Source organism: Trichechus manatus, unplaced genomic scaffold (assembly GCF_000243295.1).
Source record: "Trichechus manatus latirostris isolate Lorelei unplaced genomic scaffold, TriManLat1.0 scaffold00209, whole genome shotgun sequence".
Lineage (NCBI taxonomy): Eukaryota > Metazoa > Chordata > Mammalia > Sirenia > Trichechidae > Trichechus > Trichechus manatus.
This window is the reverse complement of record NW_004444145.1, coordinates 538,254-565,256: the sequence shown is the minus strand read 5'-3', so window position 1 is coordinate 565,256 and position 27,003 is coordinate 538,254. Positions and strand designations below refer to the sequence as shown.

The window sequence follows — 27,003 nt, the reverse complement described above, 5'->3', positions numbered from 1 at the left end:
GTACCAGGAATCATGGCCTAGCCAAATTGATAGACACATTTTTTGGGGGACGTAATTCAAACCATGACACAGGGATTGATGCGGATGAGACAGCAGACATAGTATGGCTACCACCAGCCTAGTTCTTCTTGGAAGGAGAAAAGAAACAAGGCAAAAAAGTCCAGAAAAGCAACAACTGCTGCTTCATCCTTAGAGAAGAGCCATGTGTTCCCTTATACTGCTATCAGCAGGGAGAGAGGGCATTTAAAGGAACCCTAGTGGCGCAGTGGTTAAGAGCTACAGCTGCTAACCAAAAGCTCGGCAGTTCGAATCCACCAGCTGCTCTTTGGAAACCCTATGGGGCAGTTGTACTCTGTTCTGTAGGGTCGCTATGAGTTTGAATTGACTCTACAGCAACGGGTTTGGGTTTTCTCGTGTTCTTAGCATTACTTGTGTCTTTCTATCACAGCCATGACTGTTGCAAGGCAGCTTTGCATGTCTAGGTGCAAAATGAGTGTAAGGGACATGGGGCTGGGTAGGAGGCGAGAAACATTGGCTGCAAAGTCCTTCACATTCCTTGGGTTACTAAAATCCATACTCATGTAGGTACACTTCCTCAGACTACATGTCTGAACATTAGGCTTCACTAGTTTCTATCTTTCAAGTTCCAGCTTCCTGACTGGCCCAGAGTCCAGTTTCCTTCAGTTCTTTAAATTCAGCACTCTCCCTCCTCTTCCCTATGGGAAAAGATCTCTTATTCAGACCCCAGAGTAACCTATTCTTTAAGGGTAGTGAGTAACACTGGTGCAGTGAGGCTTCTCAGTGGGATGCAGCTGGCCCTGGTAAAGAAAGATGAGGTCTGGCGGGGTAAGGTGGGCCAAGGCAAGGACTGACCCCGTTCCTGGCTTCGCCCAAGAGCCTCGGGCGTCTCAGCCCAACTTATCTCTTCTGCAGCCGGTACGCGGCCTCATTCTCAGATTCTAGGCACGGCCAGAGGCCAGAACTTGGGATTCTCACCTCAGTCCCCACTGCCTCATCCCCAGTCCTTGGCTCCAGCCTCCGCCACCCGCAGCCTCCAGCCCCCACACCGGCCCCCGCCCAAACTCCAGATCCAGAACCTGGCTGTCTCTGCTGCAATCGCTGCCATGGTGATGGATCTCGCGAGAACTGGCACCAGCAGCCGCGTAACTCTCGCGTGATCCGGGAGGTGGGAAGTATCTGGGGGTGGGGGTGAACCGCGCAGCTCCCGTCGCCGTCGCGGCTTCCGGTGCTAGGTGAAGGGAAGGAGGGAGGGAACCGGGGAGCGCGGCTAGGGTAGTGGCCGCGCCGAAGTCGGCTCGGGGAGCTGAAGGGAGTGGAGGGACGTCCAAGCAGAACCTGCGGGGGCGGAGGCGGCGGCCGCAGCAGCTGAGCTGGGAGCTGGAACAGGTGAGGGGCTAGGGAGGGAAGGCGGGTCCTCATAGAGGAAAGGCTCGGGGTGGGGGCTGAGGGGATAGCGCCCCCACCCCCGACACTGCCTGGCATGGGGCGGTGTGGTCCTTCCCACCGGGGAGCTCGGAAAGGCGGTAATGGGCCAGTCCCACGCCTGCCCCCGCATTTGAAGGACGCAGAGCTGGGCTGGGGGTGGAGGGGCGCACACGGATTTGTCCTCCGCCTCGCACAAGGGGGCGACCTGGGCTGCAGTTAGGTTCCCCTTGCCTGAAGGAGGTGGACTTGCGAGGGAGGAAAGCCGTCCAGAGAGCGCTGATGGCGGGGGCGGTGATGGCTGTTTTGTATCTTTTTTCTGTTAAAGGGCTAGGGAAAGCCGCTTTCTGCTGCCCTCTTCTCTCTTCCACCCCATAGCAATAGGAGACCGGAGAGAAGCCTTGCTGTGGTGACACCCTCCCCCCAACCATGGTGCAGGGGTGCGTAAGGGGGGGTTTAGCGATTCCGGCAGGGCAGGCTAGTGGGGCACTCCGGGGGCTCTGTTTTAGTGGAGGTTGCGCTTTCGGGTCTTGGGAACCGCAGATAGGGAAGCGGGCAGCAGGTGGAGAGAGGGAGGAGAGGAGGCAGGAGAAGGGGGAGGGGGATCTGATCTTGCTTGGAGAGGAGAGGTGGGGCCTTCTTCCCCCAGGCAAAGCGGGGGCGGTCTCACAGGAGGAGGGAGCATCTTGTCGCTGGCCCTGAGTGTGTGTCTTCCAATCCGCTTTCTTTCTTTAGGAAGTACCAGGATTCCCGGAACAGAAAATGGAGGCATTGCTTACACCAGTGTTTGAGGGAAAGAGGGGGAGGTGGACTTCCCTGGTAATACGGGCCACTTGATTAGCAAAGTAGTAGCTCCTCTTTTTGGGGGAGTTCCCTTCTGTCTGGATTGTATTACTGACCGCTTGCTTGCTAGTCTCCATCTGGCCGGGCCAGGAGGAGTGTGGTGGTGGAGGTGGAGGAGTATGGTGTGTGGTCAGAAGTGAGAAGAAATAGTGAGGTCATCCAGGTGAGGGAGAAGTGTAACTTAAAACCTGTCTCTGCTGCTGTTGGATTGGGTCACCCCGGTCTATGGCATGAAAGTTTTATTGGGAGGAGATCTGCTGTAGGAGTCTGATTGCTTGAGCCATTGCAGTAGGACTGAATCTAGTCTCTGCATGCTTCCTTCCTTGTCCCCAGTCAGGTAGGTGGTGACAGTATTTGCTGCCATTCTGTGTTATGCCTGTTGGGGCAAGTAACTCCACTTCCTGTGACTGACATGGGACAGTGGAGTGGTAATTTCACGTTAGACCCAAGGCTGAATAATATGTCTGTAAACGCTCATTCTAAGAAAGAAATGGATCCCTTGAGGTTCAGAATGAATCATTGACCTTGGATTCAGCTGGGAAAGGCCATCATGTATCAAATATTCAGATGCCTCCTGCCTCCCAGCATAGAATTATTACTTTGCCTAGTCAAAGTTTTTTATATATGTACACCTTGGTTTTCCAAAGATACTAGAAGCTTTCTGAGTGCAGAAATTGGATCTCATTTCTTGTGTCCCAGAATGCCTTTGCACACAGTATGCACTCATGATGAATGCATAAGTGAATACAGGGTGTGAATGGGTAGAACTCATCGAATTTTCTAACTATAGTTAAAGGAAAGGGAAAGAGATGGCTTGGCTGTCAGGGGGAGTGCCTAGAGATAACCAAGCAAGGACACAGAGACCCTTGGACTCTATAATTAAGAAATTCTAGTCTCCCTGCCTTCCTGAGAGGCATAATACAGTCATGGATAATGGAAGCTAAGTCCTAAAGAGAAAAATATTTCTAGAACATAGAATCCTTATTTATCTGAAATCCCAGATCTCCTGCTTCCTGATTCTGTAGTAAGTGCTCTCCGTTAGACTTAAGCCCCTCAGAGTGTTGTCTTCAAATTGAGATTCTGGAGATAGCAGAGGAAGGGCGAATATATGTATATGGTGCCTGGCACAGCATTGGTGCCAGTGAATGGTAGCTGCTACTACTGTTATACTGAATGCAGTACAAAGGAGAGCAGACACAAGGCTGGGAAGAGTGGAAGTGCAGTCTTAAGTGCACAAAGGGTTATATTGTGGTGTGTGTTCATCTGTGCTAGTCTCTCTTCCACTGGAGTCAGAATAAGAGGAAATGGACTCAGAGGACAGTGGGTGGGATTTGTTAGTCAGAAGGAGGAACTTCTTTAAAACCAGGTTTGCTAAAGCTGGAGTATGTAACTGAGGAAAATTATGGAATCTGCTTTCCTAAATAGCTTTAAAAACAGATGCCAAGAGGCCCAAGACTCAAAGAATATCACCATGTGTGGTTCTCACCATTTTGGTTGCAGGTGAATTTAGAGGCAGAATAGTGTGGGCTTTGGAATCAGACAAAATTGGGTTCACATACTGCCCCTGTAAATCACTAGTTGCATGTTTTTGGTGAAATTACTTACCCTTTCTTAGCTTCATTTTCATTGGGTTGTCGTGAGAGTTAAATGAGATATAATACGTGTAAAGTGCTTAGTATTGTGTACATAGTAAGCATCAAATAAATATTAGATGCTGATAACAATCATCATTGTGATTGTAGTACTAATATGAACATTCAGGGCTGTATTAAAGGAGTAGGGGCTTACAAAAGAACAACTTGCTGCCTGAGGCCCTGTGTGGAGAGATGCTTGTTACCATGACTTTCTGTGCTGGTTGTAGGCTTATGAGCAGGGAAGTCTTTTTTCAGCATCAGCCTCACAGAAGCAGCTCCTGCTGCCTGACTGGGAGGTGAAGCTGGAGCCAGGCAGGGGCCCTGAACCATCAACATGGATGTAGGGTGAGGACGTGGGGGCTTGAGAATAGTGCTCATGTTAGAAAAGTCAGTGTGACTCTGAGGTATTGGTTGACTTCTTCATAAAAGAGCACCCTGATTGACTTAGGTCAGGGATTTAGATTCCTGGGTCCCATTATTTTAGGGCTCAAGCAGTATTTCAGGATCCTCCATTTCCTGGGCTACTCTTGCTATTTAGTTAGATCTCGTTCAAGTGTGTGCCTCTGAGTATCTGTTTCAGAATGTACTGTATTAGGTCCAGATTGTGGTATCTTTGTAATTCTTCATCTACTGTACCTTATTCAGCATCTGTTGCAGATATAGGTAGAATACTAATAAAGCTTTTTGATAATGAAAAGACACGGGGAGCATTTAGAAAGAGTCTCACAAATGTTTGGATGCTTTGGTATGTAGTGTGAGAAAGAACTGAGGCAGGGATTTGACAAATGTGTTAGAGCTCGGTAACAGACTTCTGCAAAGGATCTGCTACACCATATGGACCAGAAAGGAAATGCTTCAAGATTTGAGGGGTCCACCATTATCAACATATTCCTAAAAACAGGTGAGACGGCTGGGTGTGGCAAGTCTCCTGGTACCTTTTAGCCTTCTATTACTGGGGAGAGCCTGGCACAACCCTTCCTTTATTAACTTACGCACAGGAGTGTTGAGCATGAATGTTTAAACTTCAGCCTTAGTTTAGGATGTAGTAGAGTATTTGTTCTCTGTTGCAATGGTTTTTGTCCTTTTTTTTTTTTTTTTTTTATGGCAGTCAAACCTTGCCTTAAATAAAATTGTGCTTGCTTTTGTATATAAAATGGATAACAGTGGAGCTGCTCTGGAGGTAGTGGGGAGAATAATTAGAGCCCTCGTATGATTCCTCCTCCCCAGCCAGGCAGCGTCTGAATCCTGTCCAAGGAACCTAGGGCTCTGAGAACATGGAAACCACGTTTCCAGTTTGTCAGATACAGGAAAAGGACTGGGGATCATCTGTAGAATTCTGTCTTTCTCAACCTTTCAAATGTTTTGCCACCATAATGAGAACTATGCTTTTCAACAAGAAGCATGTCAATCATTAGCTACAGGTCAGTCATGGTGCTGGATCCTGGGGACATGAAATAGAATAAAGCATGGTCCCTGCTGGCAAGGGGCTCATGGTTTTAGTGAAGTACTTCCTAGGCTTTTCCCCATCATAGCATACACAGAAAATAGTAATAGTGATACACACACACAGCTGCTTGAAACCTGAGATGACTGGCCCAAGGGCTCTAGCCATTCCATTCCCTGCCCAGCCATCCAGTGGCTGCTGGGATCAGTATCTTCATCTGACCTGTAACACATTAGAGGCGCATTGTTTGGGAAGCTTCAGCTCTGGAGAGAGAAACAGACAAACATGAATTAAACCATACTAAGGTTAAGTCCTAGAGTAGAAGTGTGTTTGAGGTGCTGAGGGAGCAGACAAGTCTTATTCCCCAAGGTAGGCAGTTTCCTGTTCATCCATTTCCTTAAAACCTGTTGCCGTTGAGTCAATTCCAACTCATTGCAACTTATAGGACAGAGTAGAACTGCCCCATAGAGTTTCCAGGGAGAGGCTGGTGGATTTTAACTACCAACCTTTTGGTTAGTAGCCCAGCTCTTAACCACTGCGTCACCAGGGCTCCACTGTGCCACCAGGTCTTACCGTATCCTTAGGCTGTTCTATAATGGTTGGCTTTGTCCAAACCTTGGCTTCCTGTTTGATCTCTTCACTGTCAGCTGCTATCTTGACCTACTCAATGGGACCCGGTTGGAGGCAAAGGTTTAGGGCTTTAGGCTAACTACTGTTGGAATTTCCATTGATTTTGCAATTGGGCAAGCACAATTTTCTGGATATCTAAGGCCATACATGTGGGCAGTGGAACAGCCAGAGAATATCAGGAACAATTATAAACTGGTCAGATTCTCAGAATAGGACAAGTTGAAAGCTTTGGTCAGAGAGCAGTGCCACAGAATATTTTAAAGAAACAAATGAGTCTAGTTTTTATTTGGTCACTGTTTCATTTGGCTAGGCCATGCATTCTGAAATGGACCCTGAATGCCCTCTTCTGACTCACTTGCTGAGGGTCGTTCACTGAAAAGCTAGACCCTTCCCAGAGTGTTGAGTCTCCAACAGACAGGGAGATTCGGGATCCTCCTTTGCTTGGTAGCTGTGGCTTCCTTCAGGTTTTCCAGTTTTGGAGTCTTCTCGAGGACCTTTTTTGTCGCTGATTAGGACTAGAAGGGAAACTGGCATACCATTTCTGGCCTGAAACCTAAACGCTACTACTGTAATTAAGTTAAGCGAGGGCTAATTTTAGTTAGATATGTTCTAGTTTGTACCAAGGTTGCCATTGATTGCCTAGTAGTTCTGTAGGTTCCTTTCAGGCTTTATCTACAGCCTTTGACCTTCTCTCTTTTTTTATGCTCTTTCCTCATTGGTGCCTATATGTCTTGCTTTCTTGATTTCCCTTCTACCCCTCTTTTTGTTTCTTAGTTTCCTCCTGGCTGTTTTTCTGCCCACTACTTTAAATGTTGATGTGTCCCGGGTTTCTGCCTTTAACCTTTTCTCCCATCCCGCTGTACATACTCTCTCAGTTAGGATGTTTCAACTGCAAAAGATAGAAAACACACATGTGACTCAAACAATACGGGGATTTATTAAATCACATAACAAGAAGTCTGGGGATAGACACTTCTTTTTTGTTTGTTTGATTTTTTAATCCATCAGCTTGACAATGTCATTAAGGACCCAAGTTTTCTCCATTTTTCTGCTCTGACATCCTGGAGTTCTCATGTCTTTCCCTTCATGGTCTCAAGGTTACTCCAGAAGCTCCAAGCATCACCCTTACATATCAGCATCCAAAGGCTGGAGAGAAAATATTGCCATATGTCCTTTTTTTAAGATTGGGGAAAACTTTCCCAGATGGCTTCAGCAGACTTTCTCTACATCTTAGTACATGTCCATTCCTGACCCAATCCCTGGCAAGGGCAATGGAATGCCCAGATTCTTCAGGTTAATTAGTTCATTCCCTAGAGCTAGAGAGGAGCCACCTTACTTGAAGCCCATGTCAAATGCCCCCCACCCCCAACATCTGAACAAAATAGAAATGGCTGTTGGGTAGGCAGCCAATATTTGCTGCCACCCTAGGTCATCTTGGTTCCTCTTATAGCTTCAGTTACTATCTGCGCAGATGAATCGCAAATACCCTGCCCAGACTTTTCTACTGAGCTTCATACCTTAGCACCTCAAAATCAATGTTTAATCTAAAAATAAACATCTTCATCCCCCAGATCTCTTCCTCTTGTGTTTCGTATCTGGGAAATGCCACCCACTCACCCGGGCCAGAAACCTGGGAGTTATCTGCGACTCCTCGTCCTTCCTATGTTTAATCAGACATTAAATCCTGTGGATTCTACCAGCTGTTTCCAATCTGCCCTCCTCTCTATTGCCGCCCCTAGTTAAGAACTCATGATTTCTCATCTGTGTTACTGTTACCCAAGTCCTCTCTCTGCCTCCAGTCTTTCTCCCTTCTTATTCATTCCATAAACTGCTGCCAGAATGGTTTTCTAAAGCTCATACTTGATCATGTTACTCAGCCTGGTCTTTAAGGCTCGTTAAAATCTAGCCCCTTGCTTATCTCTCTGGTATCATCCCTCATCACTTTCTTTTACTTACCATGTTGCATCCAAATAAACTACCTCCCATTTGTACCTGATTTTAGCTAATAAAGAGTTCTATCTCTAACTCAAGTCTCTTATGCCTTCTTCGCAGATGCTATTCCTTCTCCCCCATTTCCTCTTCATTGTTGTCTAATTACTTCCTACTTGTCCTTCAGGAGTCAGCTCAAATGTGACCTGAGAATCATGTCTGAGAATCATCCTTTGCTCCCCTAGTCTTAACTGCTGCAGCTGTCTGTCCCCATAATACTGTGTACTTACCTGACTCTTATCCTCACACTGTTTTGTTTACTAGTCTTTCTCTGTTTACTAGTCTTTCTTTCCCACTAGACTGTGTTTTATGAAGGCAGGAAGTGTCTTCCTTTCTGTATCCATGGTTCAGGATACTCCATAATTATTTGATTAATGGATGGGAGCTGACATCAGAAGCTATTTCTTGGCTTTGGGAAATCCTTGAGTCCAATAAAATTTGTTAAGATACTAATCTAGGAGTCCTTGTGTGCTGATTATAGTGCTCTTGAGACAGAAAACTTGGAAAGTTTACAGAGGTCATAAGCCACCTGCACTAAAGAAAATCTAAATACAGGCAGCCCCTCATCTTGTTTCCTTAAAGCTTATTGGTCTGCTCATTTAGCTGCCAAAAATAGCATCTCTATTAGTGATATCTCAATTTGAAAATTATCTGGAAACAAAGTTTCTTTTAGTGTACCCCACCTGGAACCAGAGGGTCTGGGAAACTGCTCTTCCTTTCCCTGGACCCATGTAGCTTGAAGTGGAGGAGGTGGTGCTGGATCAGGAGTCCTCTCAGAGGTGTCTCAGGACACATGCCTGGGTGAGTCGTTGGAATTGAGTGGAGCAAGTAAGTGTGTGTGGCATACTGAGATGTGACTCTCAGAATCACATGGAGAGTAAGGCAAGTGTGTTCCTGCAACACACACAAGCCAGGATGGCTGAGGAGCCAGTTACAGTGACAGCTTGCCTCTTCAGGGTTTAGAAAGTCTATTAAGTGGGACCATTGTAGTGAAGTACATTTTTTTTTTTTTGGGAGGGAGAGGGCTTTAACAAAGAGAAATTTATTTCTTCACAGTAAAGTAGGCTAAAAGTCCACATTCAGGGCGTCAGCTCCAGGGGAAGGCTTTCTCTCTGTGTCGGCCTTCTTCTCATCAGTGTTCCCTGGACTAGGAGTTTCTCTGCGCAGGGACCCCAGTCCAAAGGGCACACTCTGCTCCTGGCACTGCTTTCTTGATGGTATGAGGTCCCCCATTATCTGCTTGCTTCCCTTTCCTTTTAGCTCTTGTAAGGTAAAAGGTGGTGCAGGCCACACCCTACGGAAACTCCCTTTACATAGGATCAGGGATGCCACCTGGGTAAGGGTGGTGTTACAATCCCACCCTAATCCTCTTTAACTTAAAATTACAATCACAAAATGGAGGCCGACCACACAAGTCTGGGACTCATGGCCCAGCCAAATCGATACACACATTTTTGGGGGGACATCATTCAAACCATGACATTCCACCCTTTCACTCTCAAAAAATCACATCCTTGCAACATGGAAAACATATTCACCCCATCATATCATAGCAAAAGTCTTAACTCCAAGTCCAAAATCTAAAAATTCCTCTTCACCTGTGAAATCTAGAATACAGGTTATCTGCTTCCAGAGGTACAATGGCAGAACAGGCACAAGCTAGACATTTCCATTACAAATGGGAGAAACTGGAGGGAAAGAAGGGATAACAGGAACCAAGCAAGTCAGCAGAACACGTTACATTAGCCCTCAAGGCTTTGAAAATAAACCTCTGTTCTCTGAGACAATTTACACAGTGGCCCTGCCCGCCAGACTCTAGGTATTGGCCACAGTCTCCAGATTCTCGGCCCTGAGCTTCAGCTTTGCCTTCCAGGCCCACTGGGACGGCAACTCTGCTCCCTCGACTTTAGGTGCACCATTCTCCTAGTCCATCTGAGTGGCAACTCCCCCCTTAGAAACACCAGAGGCCATGGTGGTTCCACCCTTTGAAACCCCTGAGGTCATGGCCATACCTTCTGAGACTGAAGCAGCTCGCTTCTTGTGTCCCTTGTCTCTTCAGCTTCTGTTTTCTGGTTTCTTAGCCTCTCGGCTCCTGGGGCCTCATGCCTACAATCTGCTCTGCTGGGGCAAGTGTTCCAAAGGTCTGTAGCTCCACCGTAAGTGCCTGGAGGCACCCCACTCCGCCAGGAAGCCTCCTGCGCACAGGCACTCAACTCCCTTGCTCCATGGGTCGGCAAGCCTAGCTCCACCTATAAGTACTCGGAGGCACCCCACTCTGCCAGGAAGCCTCCTGTGCACAGGCACTCAGCTCTCTCGCTCTGTGGGTTGGCTCCAGCGCTGTGTTGCGCTGATCTTCTGGTTCTGCTGCTGTTGGTTCTCTGCTGTTGCCATTCTCTGTCGCTGCAGATCCTCTGCTGTTGCTGATCCTCTGCCACTGCTGCTTCTCTATCCATTCACAGTTTCAAAGCTGCTTCCACGTTTTAGGTATCTGTTAGAGCAGTACCCCACTCTCAGTACCAAATTCTCTTAGTCATCTAGTGCTGCTACAACAGAAATACCACAAGTGGATGGCTTTAACAAAGAGAAATTTATTTCTTCACGGTAGAGTAGGCCAAAAGTCCAAATTCAGGGCGTCAGCTCCAGGGGAAGGCTTTTTCTCTTTGTCAGCCTTCTTCTCATCAGTGTGCCCCAGACTAGGAGCTTCTCTGCGCAGGGACCCTGGTCCAAAGGGCGCATTCTGGTCCCAGCACTGCTATCTTGATGGTATGAGGTCCCCCCTGTACTGAAGTACATTTTAAAAAATTAATTAGGAGTACATTTTTAGAGCTCCTATTGTTATTTTTATTTCTTATAACAAAGTTTCTGACTATAAAATATATTGCTGAGATACCCTCTTTGTTAATAGAGATATTTCTGTATTTCATTTTTTTCATCTTGAACCACTCATCTTCAGTTTTAACTGCTGATTCCTGGTTTCCAGCAGCCCTAGAGCCCTGGCATTTTGCCTCATCAACACAGAGTGCCATCTGTAGTGATAGAGAGAATAACTATAAGCTATACAATACATAAGGAAGCAATCCAGGGTTTGTTTGTTTGCCTTTCTGCTTTCCAGAGCTTTTTCTAGGAATGCATTATGGTGAAAGTGTAACCAAACATTTGTATTCATGGCACAAAGCTAAAAGCTGCCACAGTCCTGGTGGCGGGACAACATGCTATCTGGTGATAAGCAGGGACCCAGAAAACCAGGACAAGAAAGCCAGCATCCCCTCTGGAATGCTCATGCTGAGTCAAGCTCCTGATTATATTTAAAGAGGAGTCATGATGTCCTTTAATTTCAAGGCCCTGGGCTACCCCGGGGATACATGGTAGCTACTCAGGATATTTCATCAGGCAGCCGTCAGCCCCACTGCCTGTTAAATAGCAAGAGAAAATTACCACCAGTTTTTGTCTTCTCATCCTTTCATGGTGTTCTTAAACCAGTCCTGGTGTCAGATGTGTGGAAAATGGCCGAGAATCAGTGGGATATCTAAACAGCCATCTGGCATTACGTAGAGATACTAAGTACTGCTAGGGCAGAAGAAGTGGTATGAGGACGTCCTCAGATGAGGCTTAAATTAGCTGATGTGCTCGATTGAACTCCTGCAGTGGGCTTGGCACTGGGAGTGAGTGCAGCTTGAAAATAAATAAAAGGCATCATCGTGACGCATAGGGAATACACGGTCTAATTGGGGAGTTAGTAAATATATGGGTTTGTAAAAGAAGAAAAAACTTAACTCCACAAGGTAGTAAGTATCACATGAGTGGTTCAGATAATTCAGGGGCCTTGATGTGATATCCAGGAAATAGAAATAGCTGCAATGCTGGGATCAGCTTTTGAACCAAGACTTCAGCATGGCAGCTTAGCAAAGACGCAAACTAAAGGACAGTGTACGCATGTTCTGGGGCAAGGGATTTTGGCCGCTTATATCTTTTTCAGCCGCTGCTATACTCACGGTTGGTAGTCATTTAATCAGCAGTAGTTCCCACCATTAAGGACAGCAAGATAAATGTGTGGTATAGATTCAATTCAGAATCTGGGCCAAAGCCCATTACCAGACCTTTAAAGGTCTATCATCTGGAGCTGAAGGAAAGACCACCTGAGCAGGAGGCAGGCTAAAGACTAAGAGGACTTGGGAGAGGTTTAAATTTCTGGAGGTGATGATAGCAGAACCAGAAGTGTTAACTACCACAGATTGCCAGGGTTGGTGGGATTTGATCTTCCTAGCTGGGCTGGTGTCCCCTCTTGCCTCGGGGATCCTCGGGACTCTGTCTGCTTGGGTGCGTTGAGGCAGGAAGGGCAGGGAGGATAGCTAGTGGGCGACTTGGCTGAGGTTGAGCCCTAAGGTTGAGCCAGGTCCTCTCCCTGGGATGTGAGCCCTCTGGGTCAGGGGCAGGGCTCATCTGGGGGAACCTACTGGGAACACCACGCCTGGCTCATTAGTGGATGTCTAGAGAGGCCTTTGAAGATGAAACACTCCGTAAGTGCTCATTGTTTTCTGTTTTTTGGACAAACTAGTACTTTGGTCTCCAGGGGCTGTTGACCTGGCTCTTTTGCACTAGTCTGGAATTTGCTGCAAACTGAGAAGAGTAAGGAGAAAAAAAAAAAAACCTGAAGAAGTTTTTGAAAAACCAACTAAACTTCTATCAAACTCCCGTGCTTTGGCTTGTGAGTAGGATCCCTCCCCATCTACCTTTCACATTCTTGGGTTTGGGTGCACTCTGTCTTGACCTGTTCTTTCGCCTGCTGGGTTTGGGGTGTGTGTGTCTCTCTGGTTCTGAGACTCTGTAGAAGATGCCAGCCGCTGGCATATGGTGATTGCTGAACAAGCTGCCTGCTGACGCATGCCCCCGCAGGCGCACAGGACTGGCTGGCACTGGAGATTCTGAACCCCCATTTCAGTATTGTTTCAAAGAGGCATTTCTGTGGCTGCCATGTGCTATAGAGAGGGAGGCAGTAAGAGAGGGAGTGTCTGAAGGAATCTGTGATCGGTCATTGGGGGCAGTGGCTGGGCAGATAGGCAGTTTGTGCCTTCACAGTGGTTCTTATGCTCCCCTTCATTCTTTCAGCAGGTGTTTGTTAAGAGCCTACTATGTACTAGGCATAAGTGTCCAATGTGAGTGAGCTGCTAGTGAGGCCAGAAGAGACCCTAAAAGTTAGTTCAGTTATTCAACTATTAATGTGCCAGGCATTATTCTTGGTACTGCGGACACAGCAGTGAACAAAATAGACAAGGAGCTGACACAGGAAGAGAAGACAGTACAGCAAGAAACAAATATGTAATATGTCAGATGGTGTTAAGTGCTATGAAGAAGAGATAAATGGGTAGCAAGTGGTGTGTGTGTGTTTTATGTAGGTGATTATGGAAGTCCTCATTGATAAGGTAACATCTGAACAGACACCTGAAGGAAGTGAGCAAGTAATCCATGAAAGTTATCTAGGAGAGGATGATTCCAGGCAGAGGGACTAGCAAGCAAGTACAAAAGCTTTGAGGCAGGAAAGTGTTGGGGAATTTGGAGTAGAGTAAGCAGAGGAGAGAATGGTAGGAGTCAGGAGAAGTAGGGGAGTGCAGATAGGGCAGGACCTTGTAGGCCATGCCACGGGCTTTGGATTTCACTGAAAGGGAGAAACCAAGAGAGGATTTTGAACAGAGGAGCAACATGACCTGATTTTGGGTTTATAATCACTCTGGCTGCTTTGTGGAGAATGGACTGAAAGGGGTTAAGGAAGAAGCAGGGGATGGGAGGAGTACCTCATTGCAAGTGAGTATGTGGAGCAGCTTGCCTTGGATGGGCCACAGCAGAGCCGAGGATCTGCCCAGCTGAGGAGTGAAGGGTGCCCCCTCTACCCAACTCTCTGTGAATAGGGCACGACTTCAGCAGTCGGCATTTTACAGAGTGGAAAAGATCAGTCTCTTTTAGGAGTGCTGCTGTCTGTTTCTCCCTCATTTATTTTGGTGTGTAGAAAGAAGGTGGAATTGCAGAAATATGGGAAGAGAACAAACAGATTCTCTTCATTAGAGCAGAGAGCATAAACTTTGGGAACCTGGCAAGCCTGAACCTTGTTGAGAGTCACAGAGAGCCACTCCTCATTCCACGCCCTCCTCTCCCACCCTTTCTAGAAGTCTCAGGGTAAGGTTGGGGGAGGGAGGGGCATTAATGATGTTCCCACAGCGCCTTAGGGTATAGCATAGACTGTCAAAACTGAAGGGACTTTAGAAATCATCGTGTCCAACGCCCTCCATTTACAGATGCAGATATGGAAAGTGAAGTAACCTGCCAAAGTCACACAGTTAAATTAGTGGTAGAGCAGAGCTCCTGAGTGTTCGCTGCTTTGTCTCTGCTCCCGAAGACTCCGGATGTGTCTGAGTGGGCCTTCATATTCAGTCTCCTCAGGCTCTCAGTTAGTCATGAGTGGACTCCAGCCACGATTTTGGCAAACCCTGTGTACATGAAGTCTTGACAAGCAAATGGTGGTAGTGAGCTTTCATTTCCTTTGCCTAGGGTCAAGTCCTCCATACCAGGGACCAGGCCAAAACCAGATTGCCACTGCCTCCGCTTGGGCCCCGCTGTCCTCAGAAGCAGCTGCTGTGATCATGGGAAATATCTTTGGAAACCTTCTCAAGAGCCTGATTGGGAAGAAGGAGATGCGCATCCTGATGGTGGGCCTGGATGCTGCAGGAAAGACCACCATCCTGTACAAGCTGAAACTGGGGGAGATCGTCACCACCATCCCCACCATTGGTAAGGGCACAGCTTGGATGTGAGCTTTCATGCAGTGGCTGAGGCAGGGCTTCCACTTGGCCTCTTTTCCCAGGGCAAGTCCATGCAATCTGTGGGGTTCAGGAAGAATGGTTATTTAGCTCACTAGCAGGTGCTGGGACTGCTGTTTGCCCACCTACCCTGGCCCTCCCTGATGCGGGAACTTCCGCAGCCTGGCACTCAGCAGTTGCCCTCAGGCACTAGGGTTGGTTTGTTCTCTGTGTTGTTTGGAAAGCAGGTGAAGGGCTTTGATTTTCTTGCCAGAAACCTGGAATTGCTTTGGTTTAGATCTTTGGTGGCCCTGATCCTGATTAAGACCTGCCTCTGGGAGGGAGAACATTAGCCATGTGATGGGGGCTCCATATGGTCAGCTGACTCTATATTTGGGGCTCCAGGACTGTAGCTTACTTCACTCTTTTCACTGCGTCTCAGGCCCCACTTCTTAGCCCAGGCAGACTGAGTAGGGTCAAGCTGTTTCTTTGTAGGAGGGAGAGCTAAAGACTGAGAGAATGGATGAGGAAGGCTGGCTCAAGTTACCTAGGCAATTGTGAATCTCCTGGCTGGCCCGCCTTGTCCTCTTCCACTTCTCTTTGGTTTTCTTTTTGGCCTTCAAGCTACTAGTCAAGGAACACCAAATCTGGGGAAATCTTAGCTTTCTTTCCATTGCTGGGGTCATGACCAAGGCTCGGGGGAAACAGAAACAAATCTATTGGGGTGTTGTTTGCAGGCCTGTGTTTGAGGCCTAGTGGCCATTACCTGCTTTTTTCAAAGGGTTCAATGTGGAGACAGTGGAATACAAGAACATTAGCTTCACAGTTTGGGATGTTGGTGGCCAGGACAAGATTCGGCCTCTCTGGAGACATTACTTCCAGAACACCCAAGGTATGGCATATGAACTGCCCAGAGGTGGGCACACACCCTGTATGAGCAGAGTGTTGCTGTTTCCTTGGTTATGGGCAGCCAGTCCTTGCCCTGCTGCAGCTCCTGGGGGTTGGGGAAAGGAGGCGGAAAGGGAGCAGATGTTTGGGTGGTATGAGGACCATGTTGTCTTTTGGTGGTGGGGGTGGGGGGGAGGGTCATCTGTCATCTCTGTGCAGCCATGCTCTGCCTCCCTAGGGTTGATATTTGTGGTGGACAGCAATGACCGGGAGCGAGTAAATGAGGCCCGGGAGGAGCTGATGAGAATGCTGGCGGAGGATGAGCTCCGGGATGCTGTGCTGCTTGTCTTCGCAAACAAACAGGTGCGATTTCTCCCCACCCCTGAATTTGGGAGAGGGCAACCTGGCCTTGGAAATCATGGGGCCTTGGGACTCTGTATGGGAAGGCCTGTGACTGTACTCTCGCTTCTGGAAGTGTGGGAAATAGGACCAGTTAGCTTCTTTACGCCCCTCTTCTTGTCCCCCACCTCAGCTTTTTTAAACAACATTTCTGTCCTCTGGGATAGTGTGGTGGATTCATTATCTCAGATCCCTTTTTCATCTTCCCTGTTTTCTACTTTACTGGAACTGCCCTCGCTCCTAGGGTCACAGGCCTGATGCTTTGCCCAGTCTGAACCACCTCTTCACTTTCCTACCAGCCCCATTTTAGTTTCCACCTCTTCAGTGGGATGACCTCTAACGCCATGGATCTGGGGTTCTAGGGTGACTAAATCCAAAACAGTTTAGGATTTGCCTGAGGTTTCTGACATGAACATAGGAGAAGAGGGTACTGGTTTCTGTCTCTTTGGTGAGTGGGTGCCCTAGAAGCCTTTGAAAGCTCCTTAGGCTCCGTTTTGTGTGTCTCCCTCACACTACAGGATCTGCCTAATGCTATGAATGCTGCTGAGATCACAGACAAGCTGGGCCTGCATTCCCTGCGTCACCGCAACTGGTACATTCAGGCCACCTGTGCCACCAGCGGGGATGGGCTGTACGAAGGCCTGGACTGGCTGGCCAATCAGCTCAAAAACAAGAAGTGAGAGCCAGGCAGCCCTATCCAACTGCCCCACCCATCCCCGACACACCTGTCTCCCTACCCTTTCCTTCCCATTGCAAGTGTGGCCAGGGCCCTGGGTATAATGTCCGCATGCCCAGCAAGAGCCTTGCCTCCCGTTGTCTCCCACCCTCTCCCCTCCCCTGTCCGTCGACATGACCAGTCCAGTTCCCCAATTGCTGCCCTGATGATGAGTCATTCCAATTTACTGGATTTAAAACAAAAACAAGATTGTTATGATTTCGTGGGATGGCCCCCCTCTCTCTGTCACCTCTTAGGGTTTGGGGGATGGGGTGGGGCGGGGTATTCTCTCCGTTTGGCTCTGGTTGCTATGTTCTTGGCATCTGAGTCCCTTCCCTGTCCCCCAAGTCCCTCTTCCACTCCCTGCCTTCCCTTTCTTTGTCACCCTCTCCCTGTTCTACATGGAAATTGCACGGGCCTCTCTGTGTGTGCGTGCATGTGTGCGCGTGTATATACATGTATAGAGATATATATATGTGGGGGCCAGGGAGAAGGGTGGAGAGGGTGGAGTGCAGTCAAGGCTTGGAGCTAGGACAGTGCCCACTCTACCTTATCATCTGCCTCTTCCATGTTTCTGAGATAAAGGGAAGTAGGTGGCAGGGTTTTAGTCAGGCTGGGCTGCCCCTATCTTGGTTCCTCTCCTCTCTGCAGGTAGGTTTTCCTGGGTGATAGGACAGATGAAGGGTTCTCCATCACCCTCTTTCTTGTACCCCTCTCCCCACTCCACTCAGGGCAGGGAGGTGGCATTTATCTCTAGATGACTGTTCTCAAGGTGATGCCATTCTGGTCTGCCTTGTAAGTGGGAAGGAAAGAGAAACCCACTCTCTCTTTTTGGTCCAGGGTGTTCAAGTGATCCTCCCCCACCATCCTTAGATCTGTTCCTCAGAAGCTTGAGGGAGAGGTGGAGGTAGCAAGCCTATGGTATGTGTTTGGGACCCAGGGCACTGCGAGGAGGGCCTCAGGTGTACCATCTTCATTCTCTTTTACTATAAGGAGAAGGTGAAGTATGGACCAGTTCCACTCCTGCCTTCCTGCCCCCCACCCCACCCAACCCTTCTCTTCTGATCTTGGGGCCTGGGTGGTTCATCTGTCCATTATTAGAAGTTTTATCACCCTAGCAGTCCTGCTGGCCTGACCAGGGCTGGCTGGGAGGTCTGATGGGGAGCTGGGGAGTAGGGATGACATAGCAGACCTCAGGATCAACCTCTCTAATCCCCAGCTCTTCTTTTAGTCTGAGACATGCTAAAGGATGAAGATTTTCTGTGCTGTTCCCAGGCCCTCAGACCATCCTGCTGTCCTTCCTTGCTCCATCCCAGCAGCATTCCCCTGCCCTCCTTGCCCATTTCCCACAAATGGTTTGGGGGTTGGAGTTTAAGAAATAGAATCCTGAAGTAGTTGGTGGTGCTGGTGGGATGCGGTGGTCTGCAGGCTCCTCCCCCTGTTATATATAGTCATTCAGAAGCTGCTGCTACTGCGTCTCTGTGTCTGCAGGTGGTGCTTGTGCCTGTGGTCCTGGCCTGGGTCCTGACCTCTGCAGTTTCTGTGAAGCTGTAGCTGCTCTGTGGGCTCCTGTGTGTGCTGGCTGCGCCCTGAGCTCCAAGACAGCAGTCCATAACCCTTCTACAGTCAGGGCCCAGGGTCTCCGCACAGTGTGGCTGAAGGACCCTTTCCAGAAGGGCTGTCCTAAACTCCACCTCCATGGAGCCAGGCTTCCTGCCACCTTCATCTAAAGCAGGCAGATCAATAACCCCCTCACCCACCCCAGATTGAACTGTGAAGGAGAGGTTCCAGGGGCATCTCCCTCAGTGCCAGTTATTTAGTGATGTGTTACTTACCCAAGATGCAGTGGGTGTGTGCAGGTATCTTGCTCTCTAGGCGTCTGTGTGTGTGTGTGTGTGGGTGTGGGTGTGGGTGTGTGGGTGTGGGTGTGTGGGTGTGGGTGTGGGTGTGGGTGTGGTGGCAGGGGTGGGGCTGGAGGTTCTGTTTCATTTGAAAATGTATTCACTCTCCTGACCCCACACATGCTTATCTCCACACTTTGCCTCTGTTTCCTCTGATTTTCTTCATACAGCCCCTGTTGTTCTCCTTCCCTGAACTCTCTCTCTCCTTTGCCTTCTCAGCTCATTCACTGTTACTGCCTGTTTGTCTCTCTTTTCCTTGTTTCTCTCCTACACTTGGTTTCCTGCTCTTGTTTCTTTCCCACTATCTTTATGGTTGGGGAGGTCTATGCCTCTTCTTCTGCCTCGTTCCCTCTCTAGTTAGATGTCAGTCCAAAATAGGTTTTACCATTTCAGGCCCCCACCCCACCTTTGTTCTGTGGCGATCCTGGGACCAATTTTGGGCTGAGGGTGTTAGGAAACAGCCTTGGAGGTTGGCCTTGGCACCGGTCTGTCCAGCAGGGGGCAGTAAGTGATCTTGGTAGTGTCCCTGGCTGCTAGGCCCTTGTAAGGCGTTCCCTAGGGTCGGGGTGGTCCTTTCTGCATTTCCATTCACCTAACAGCTCTTTTGGGATTGGGCAATTCATTTCCTTCTTACCCACTCCCTCTCCCCATCCCCTTCTGGTGGGTTTAATTTTACACTTTTCCTTGTTCCAGCCTTTCTTCTCCTTGGGGACCCCCCTCCCCCGCCAAAGTTTGTTTGTGGTGTTATAGTGGTAACTGCAGTTCTGAACTGGTTTTTCTCTTCTTTTTTTCCTCCTCTGGAATGTAGATTGTATATGTTTAATAACTCACCTTCTCTATCCTTGCTCAAAATGTGGGATACGCGATGACTGTGACCCTGGTTGGAAATTAAACTTGTTTTATGCAGCTTTGGAGCAGACCTTTGTCCTTGATGTGCAGCAGCCATGGGACAGTGGTTTCATGGTGAGGGCAGTTCTGTCTCTAGTCCCTCACTCCACATTGCTGCTTCTCTCAGCAGAGGGGTAAAGGGAACACTTGGTTGGGGGGGATGGGGTGGGGAGAGTTTGTGGAGAAACTTAGGCCTGTCTCCACACTGCTTGCTTTTCCCTATCATACCTCAGAGGGGATCCTAAATTAATTGGGCTCCAGAGTGTGAGAGCTTCATGACCTTGCTTCTCTGGTTATAAACGGGATAACCTTGAACTTAGCCATACACTGAAACCTGTGAGAGCCCGGAACTCTACAGAACTGCCTTGTTTTTTCAGGTCTCACGAGTTTTCTGCCTCTGACAGGGTACAGTCTTACCCCTTTCCTTCACTCTCTATTAGTGGAAAATACTTGAGTTTTCCTTCTCGGACAGGTTTCTGCCTTACACAGGTTCTGGATTTCACAGGTTTTACTGAATTTGTCATTTGTTGATAGACTTTAGGGACTTCAGTGGCTGGATGGCCCTGAGCTTGGAGTGCCTCACACTGCCTCCATTCTCAGAGCTCCCCAGTCCTGCTTACCAGGTGCTTCTAGTTGGAGCCAGGTTTGCTCTGTTACTGCTGTAACTCAAGCTTATCCACAAATCAGAGTCCCCCTCACTCATCCACTTCTCGACTTCAGCAGTGAACAAGCATGAAGGGTAAAGGTCTGGGCAGCCATCTTATGACCGATGGCCCTGCAGCAGCTTTACTTCAGGCATGTGGTTCGCCATTGTCAGGATGCCGAGCTTCATCCAGAGATTCCACAAACATCTTGGGGAAAAGACCTTTTTCATAAAGCCTCCATCCTACTCCCACCACTACTGTATTCCTCTTTGGCTACTACTGTCTGGCTCCAGGCAAAGAAAGGGATACTGCCACCACTGGGGGGTGGGTGAAGTCTGGGTGAGCCAGGCAGGCACCCCCCTTACCACCTTCTGAAGCTTTGAGGACAGAGGTCTCCCCATCTTGCTGTTGTGAGACAGGGCAGAATTCAGGCGTATAATACGTTTGAGAGGCCTAAATACCAGTATAAAGTATGTAATTTGTATTCGGTCACCTCCCCACTGCCTCCCCTGCCAGTTTTCCCTGTTACTAATAAGCCATCGCCCTCAAGGATCAGTGCTTCTGCCCTTAAGCTGCTTCAACCAGACATCCCTTTATCAGCCCCATACCCTTCAAGCATTACCCACTGACACTGCAAAATCAGAGGATACTTTCCTCCTCCTAGGCTTCTCAAAGTCCTGCTTGGTGGCAAGTTGCTGATAAGTTAGGAGCACTTTTCTCAAGTGCTTTATTTGTAAAGTAATAAGTAGATATCTTCAGGAGAGACAACTTCTCATAAATGATAATGGAGAGGATTTAACCTAATGGCAGATGTCCTTTGACCCCTAAACTACTTGAGGAGAGTACTTAGTTAAGGATGCCAGGAAGGAGTTGGTAGAGGGAGCCCTCTTGTGGCAGTTGCTTAAACTTTCCAGCCTTTTTGTGGGGGACGTGAAGGGAAGGGGTGGGGGGGACTCAGTCTGGGAGATAAATGCTTAGCATCTAGCTCTTGGGACAAACAGCAGCTCCATCTTTCCAGGATGTGAATAATTCATCAGCTGTGGCTTGGCAGAGGCCCCAGGCCCGAGGTCCACTTCAGGATATTCCAGGCAAGGGAGCTTCCAAAATTAGTCTGGAGAAGGCCAACAGAAGGGATTGGATTGACCCAGGTGAGATGGAGAGCAAAGCTGTCCTCTCTTTCATTCCAGAGTATGGGGGGAGTGACAGGGATAATGAATGAGGTGAATATGTGTAAGAGCTTGATGTATTCTCAGACTAGAAGTATCAGGTCTGAAGGCTTCAGGGATTTACTACACCACTTCCTGTTCAGATGCCTAGACTGGTCAGAACAGAAAATCGACAAGTATTAATTTATTACCTTGTATGTGCCCAGACCTGTGCTAAGAATGAGATGGGCCTGAGGATCCATTCCTGGGATGCTCTGGAATCCTTTGGGATATCCATAGTGAACCATGTGGGGTAGTGAGAGTTGGGGTACAGGTAAGTGTAGGGAAATTCCCCTGCCTCTGCTGCTGCTGCTTAGTGCAGGGGGTGGTATCTGTGGGCAGGCAGTCATAATATTAAGAGTAGCCTTGCTTCCAGTTCCAAAGGGGAGGACGTAGGAAGGCCAGAGTTCAGCTCTCACTTTCTAACCCAGTAACTGGAGGGACGGAGTATCTTGCTGGTTACTAGGGTGTGATAGGATCCAGATGCCTTCTTTCCTCTGCAGTTTTCTCGTTTAATTGGGTTTCCTCACCCTGGTTGCTGGGAACCTGAGTTGGGGGGGGGGGAAGCGGGTGAGGACTTGAGTATAGTGAGGAGAGCAAAACCACTGAGGGCCTCAGTGATGAGAGGTCTGGAAGTGAGGAACTTGGGTCAAGACTGGTCACCATCAAGGCTTGAAGGTGAGTGTCTACTGGTGAGTATCATTTTAACATGAGCTGCAGACGAGTTGTTCTGATCTAGTTTAGGAGTACATCTGGCTTCTGAGCTGAGCCTTGTGGAGTAGAGAGGACAGTCAAGCCAGAACTCTGGCTCTCTCTGCCCAGAGCCGACCAGTTCTACATATGCACCTTCCTTCCTCATAAACCAGGCAAATTGAGAGATGTCTTTGAGTAGTTCTGGTCAGTCAATCCAGGCCACGCAGGAGGCTTGAGAATGATCTTTCTTAGACACATGGCAACCCCCCACCCCCCGACAACTGCTGCCCCTCCCTCCCACACACTAATGAGAGCCATCCTAGGGCAGAATTGAGTGCAAGACCTTTTAAGGGCTAAAGGGCTTAGCTTGAGGCTCTGAGTCTCGGGGTTTAGGTTGCTAGAGTCTTTCTGAGTTCTGAATATAGTAAAGAATGGTGCTTTCTTGGCTCTGGGTTACAGATGGGAGATGGGGGATCTCTGTTTTGACCTGTACCAGATCTTGCATTGATGGGATGATACCATTCTGGCTAGAGGATTGGGAGCTGGGGAGAGACGAAGCTGCTTTGTTCTTGGATGAATACGTGTATAACCTTAAAAGGCTTAAAACATGTAATCAACCAGAGTATACGGGCCCTTGAAAATACGGCCTCTAAGTTTGAACGCAGGTTTGCATGTGCTAACTCACAGGCTTTTTATTTATTAACAACCTTATAGAAACAAACATAGTAAAAACATTTAAAAAGCAGTGCACTGCTCACTATTGGGCACATAATAGACACTCAGCCTGAATGAATGAATGAATAAGCATCACTGTCCTTAACCAAGCTGTGCATGGTGGGTGCCCCATGAGTTATGGAAGCAGGGGCCTGTGGTAGGGTTTCTCCTACTCACAGAGAAATCTTTGAGGGTGGAGGCTTTTCTAGGAGTGGCCCTCTGTTTAAGTTGTACCTCCAGCCAGGTTGGGCCAGCTCCCCTACCTTTACCAGAACCATCACACCTTTATCCTTCAGGTTCCTCCTAACATGACCCAAGGAGAAAGTTCCTTTCCCCTTGGTCCCTCCTGGGTTGAGGTGGGCTTGTGCTGCTCTCTGTGGGTGGATAATGTCTTAAATATTTCTGTCCTGTCCTTTCCATTCCCACTACTATCCTCCCATTCCACCCCCATTCCTTCTTCCCATTCAGGTTCCCAAACAAAGCCTCAACCCTGGACAAGATGGTAACTTTCCAACTTCATGATTTCATTCCAAGCAGCTGATGCATCTGTGCACGTTGCACTCTTACCCCTTTGCTCAGAAACTTCCATTGGGTTCCCACTGCCTTAGTCTGACATTAAGACTCCACAACGAGCCCACCCTTCCCTCTTCAACTACCTCTCTCTCTTCTGGCCACATCCCTTACTTCACCAAACTAGTCTGGCCAAACTGGTCTCCCAAACACCTGGCCCTCTGCCTTTACCCCATTTCTGACTTGTTTAAAAATCCCGCTTTTCCTTTGGGGAGTAACTCAAGCTTCATCTCCTCCACAAAGCTGCCCATGACCTCTCTAACCACAAGGACGTTGTTTTCCCCACTCTGGCTCCTTCAGCTCTGTTAGCACCACTCATTCAACACCTCCCACACATTCCCCTTGTATTTCTGTGTATCTTGCTCATTCAATATATAATTTAAAAATTATTTTTGCAACTAAAATAATTTTTATTGTAAAAGATACAATACATAAATGTACAGGGTGAAATGTGGAAGTTGTTCCCCCTACTCTTCTCACTCCCACCCCCAAAGGTAACCACCACAGCTAGTTCTTTTTCTAAATATATTGTAGTTATACTTGGGGAAGGGCTAAAACATAAATGGGCTCATCACATCTATTGTTCTGCTACTTGCTTTTTTCACATAAGGGTATATGCTTTTTGTCTTATATGTTAGTATAGTTAGACCTACCTTTTTAGTGGTTTCTCAGTATTTCATAGGATTTATTCAAAATAAAACATTTGTCTAGAATCTTATATGGAAGGCATTGTGCAGCTAGGACTTAGGGGGCTCCAGACCTGAGCATAACCTTGTCCTTGCCATCAATGAGCAGAGGAGGACTTTGAGGGAGATGAGGAGGGAGTGGGACATACACAAATAATTGCAACACAAGGAAGAATATAATCATGTCCCTGAGTATACCATGAAGTTCAAACAGACGTCACCTGGAGCTAAGAGAATCAGAACTTCACAGAGGAGGTGGCATTTGAGCTTGGTCTGGAAAGAGCTTGACAGGTGAAGGAAGAGCATGAGCCAGTGCTCAGAGATAGAAATACATGGTGATGCCAGATCACAGGCTGTAAGCAGGAAGGGGATTTAGTTCAATTCCATAAACATTTATTCAAGCATCTCCTATGTGTCAGGCACCATACTAGGCAATGAGGATATGGAAATGAGAGGTTCCTGTCTTTAAGAGGCTTTCAGTTTAATGGAATAAAAGCCAAATTAGGGCCAGATGATGGAAGTGCTTAACTGGCATGTCAAGGGGTCTGGATTTTATTCAGGGTGTAATGTGGAGCCATGACAGGCTTTTTAGGGGGCAGGTGTCATGATTGAAATGTGACTGAAGCTATGCACATAGCGGCAGTGTACAGAATGGCCTAAAGTGGGGAGAGGTTGGTGATGAGGTGCCTAGCACTTTTTTTTTTTTTTTAAACAAGACAGACGTTTACTTGTGCCTCAGTTAAAATCTGCTTGGTGGTAGGCAATCCAGGGCTGGGGACTTAGGCTTCTTTTTGCTTCACCATCTAGCACGTAGCTTCCATCCTCATGGTCTAATATGGCTGCCAGAGTTTAAATCATCTCATCTACATTCCAGGCAGCAGAGGGGAGGAAAGGAGGGAGATTGGGGGAGAGCACACAATGATACATGGCCTAGCTGAATTAGCTTCCTTTAAGGAGCCCTTCCAGAAGCCTAAGACAATACTTCCAACACTTCTATTTATGTCTTGTTGGCCAGAACTTAGTCACATGGCCATACTCAGCTTTAAGGGAGGCTTGGAAATATGCTTTATTTTTTGTTTTAAAATGTTTCCTTTTTTAAAAAAAAATTGAGGCATAATTTGCATGCAGTGAGATGCACAGATCTTAAACATACTTTTTGATAAGTTCTAACAAATCCATGTACACTCATGTAATTCACATCCCTATCAAGATTTCTATTACCCCAGTAATCCCCATCTGCTGAGGGGGCTTTTTTAAAAATTTACGCAATTGAAAAGAGAGATAATGAAGGCTTAATTAGCGTGGTAGCCATGGAATCTAAAAGAAAGGCTAGGGAGACCGTGGAGGTAGAATCCAAAGGAGACTGGTTGGATGTGGGAGATGAGAGAAGAATCAAAGAAACTGCTGACAGGAAAAGAAATTGGGAGGGAATCTCGGATGTTGCAGGTGGGTTGGATGGAGGAGGAGGACTGAATACAGTTTTGGGCATGTTGAGTTTGAAGTGCAGGCCATACATCTAGGTGAAGATACCTAGTAGGCAATCATGTCTAGAGCTTGGGAGGGCTGTCAGGGCTCAGTGGTATCAAATACCGGAGAGATGCTAAAAAGGATAAGGACCAAGAAATGACCCATGAATTCGGTGGCTTATAATCTCGCTGATGACTTTTGAGGGAGCAGAATCCAGATACCAAGGCCAGAGTGGGCAGTGAGGGTTTAAATCATGCAGAAAGGGACCGGTAGGATCACATGATATAATTTTCTTTCACAAAGATAAAAGGGTTATTTGCTGTTTTGAGAAATTTGTCAATGAAGGGAGAAAGGTAATGTCAGAAGAAAAGAGCAGGGAGGGATTCGCTACATTCTTAAAGGAAAATGACCCCTTGCTGTTTTCAGTTAGCTTTCTAAAGTACAGAGGGATAGGACAGCTCCCTGCCTCCTTTTGAATATATGATCTCCAGAAATTCAAGCTGAAGGGGTGGAGGTGGGAGAGGGATGCCACCTTTGACAACTAACGGGGTTTAGTGGGCAAGCCAGACACAGCCAGGATAGATATGAGGAGACACATAGTTTAGAGGAAAGAGCCAAGAGCAGACATGCTGGACTCAGTTCTCTGTCACCACCTAGCTAAATGACCTTGGGCAAGTGACTTGAGCACCCAGTTTCTTATCTATAAAATGGAAACAATTATGCCTACCTTGGTGGGTCTGAGGACTAGAGACAAGCGCCTGGCACATAGTAGGTAATCGTAATTGGATGCTATTATGTGACCCAACCCTCGCTAAGGAACAGAACGGCTAAGGCTAACGGACGGTCAGAATCTGCGACCTCCCGATCTTAGAGGGTAGGGAGGGTTCCCCGAGGCCTCCTCCCTCCAGGAGGTGGGGACAAGGTGGAGGAAAGACTGCGGGAGGAGGAGCTGGCGCGTTGTGACCCGCCCCGTCCAGTCCGGCCTGGGCGCTTGAGGCAACGCTGTCCTAGTCACCACCAGCCGAGCAGCCTGTCTTGGTGCCCACCCCGGTGCCCTGCCCCGCGTCCAGACATGACCCTGCGCCCCTCACTACTCCTGCTTCAGCTGCTGCTGCTCAGTGGGGCGATGTGCTGGGCTGAAGCTGGGGTCGAAACCGAAAGTCCTGTTCGGACCCTCCAAGTGGAGACCCTGGTGAGGAGGAGGCGTTCCTGGACCCCAGCACCGCGGGCCGGGCCTTGTAGGGGGTACAGCCGGGTCTAAACTAACCTGGGAGCGGGGAGGAGAGGGAAATGCGGGAACTGAGTTGGGGGTGCTGGGTCTAGAGGCGAAAACGGGATCTTTGGAGGAGCCTCGGTGACTCCTGTAGCCCGATCGTAGGTGGAGCCCCCCGAACCGTGTGCGGAGCCCGCTGCCTATGGAGACACGCTTCATATCCACTACACGGTGAGGGGCCGGGGCGGG

General features: G+C 48.2%; 2 protein-coding genes across 9 annotated transcripts in view; both read left to right on the top strand.

Annotated features, from left to right (window-relative positions):
* The first annotated feature begins 1,239 nt into the window (after positions 1–1,239).
* ARF3 (ADP ribosylation factor 3) lies at positions 1,240–18,605 on the top strand. Of its 8 annotated transcripts, XM_023742369.1 has the most exons (7): positions 1,254–1,407; positions 2,179–4,821; positions 12,539–12,688; positions 14,524–14,763; positions 15,553–15,663; positions 15,898–16,022; positions 16,577–18,605. In XM_023742369.1, exons 4-7 carry the CDS (start codon positions 14,616–14,618, stop codon positions 16,736–16,738), a joined length of 546 nt encoding a protein of 181 aa, XP_023598137.1. In that variant the 5' UTR covers positions 1,254–1,407; positions 2,179–4,821; positions 12,539–12,688; positions 14,524–14,615; the 3' UTR covers positions 16,739–18,605. The 8 variants fall into 8 exon arrangements, with proteins under 8 accessions (XP_004388337.1, XP_023598137.1, XP_023598140.1 ...); XM_023742372.1 differs by lacking the exon at positions 2,179–4,821 and having other exon boundaries at positions 12,554–12,688; XM_023742367.1 differs by lacking the exon at positions 2,179–4,821.
* Positions 18,606–26,501: 7,896 nt separating this feature from the next.
* FKBP11 (FKBP prolyl isomerase 11) overlaps positions 26,502–27,003 on the top strand; it is a 3,315-nt gene continuing 2,813 nt past the window's right edge. Inside the window, exons 1-2 of the mRNA XM_004388279.2 lie at positions 26,502–26,733; positions 26,920–26,985. Of these exons, the coding sequence (XP_004388336.1) occupies positions 26,614–26,733; positions 26,920–26,985 (186 nt within the window). The 5' untranslated portion in view covers positions 26,502–26,613. The remainder of the gene's footprint in view (positions 26,734–26,919; positions 26,986–27,003) is intronic.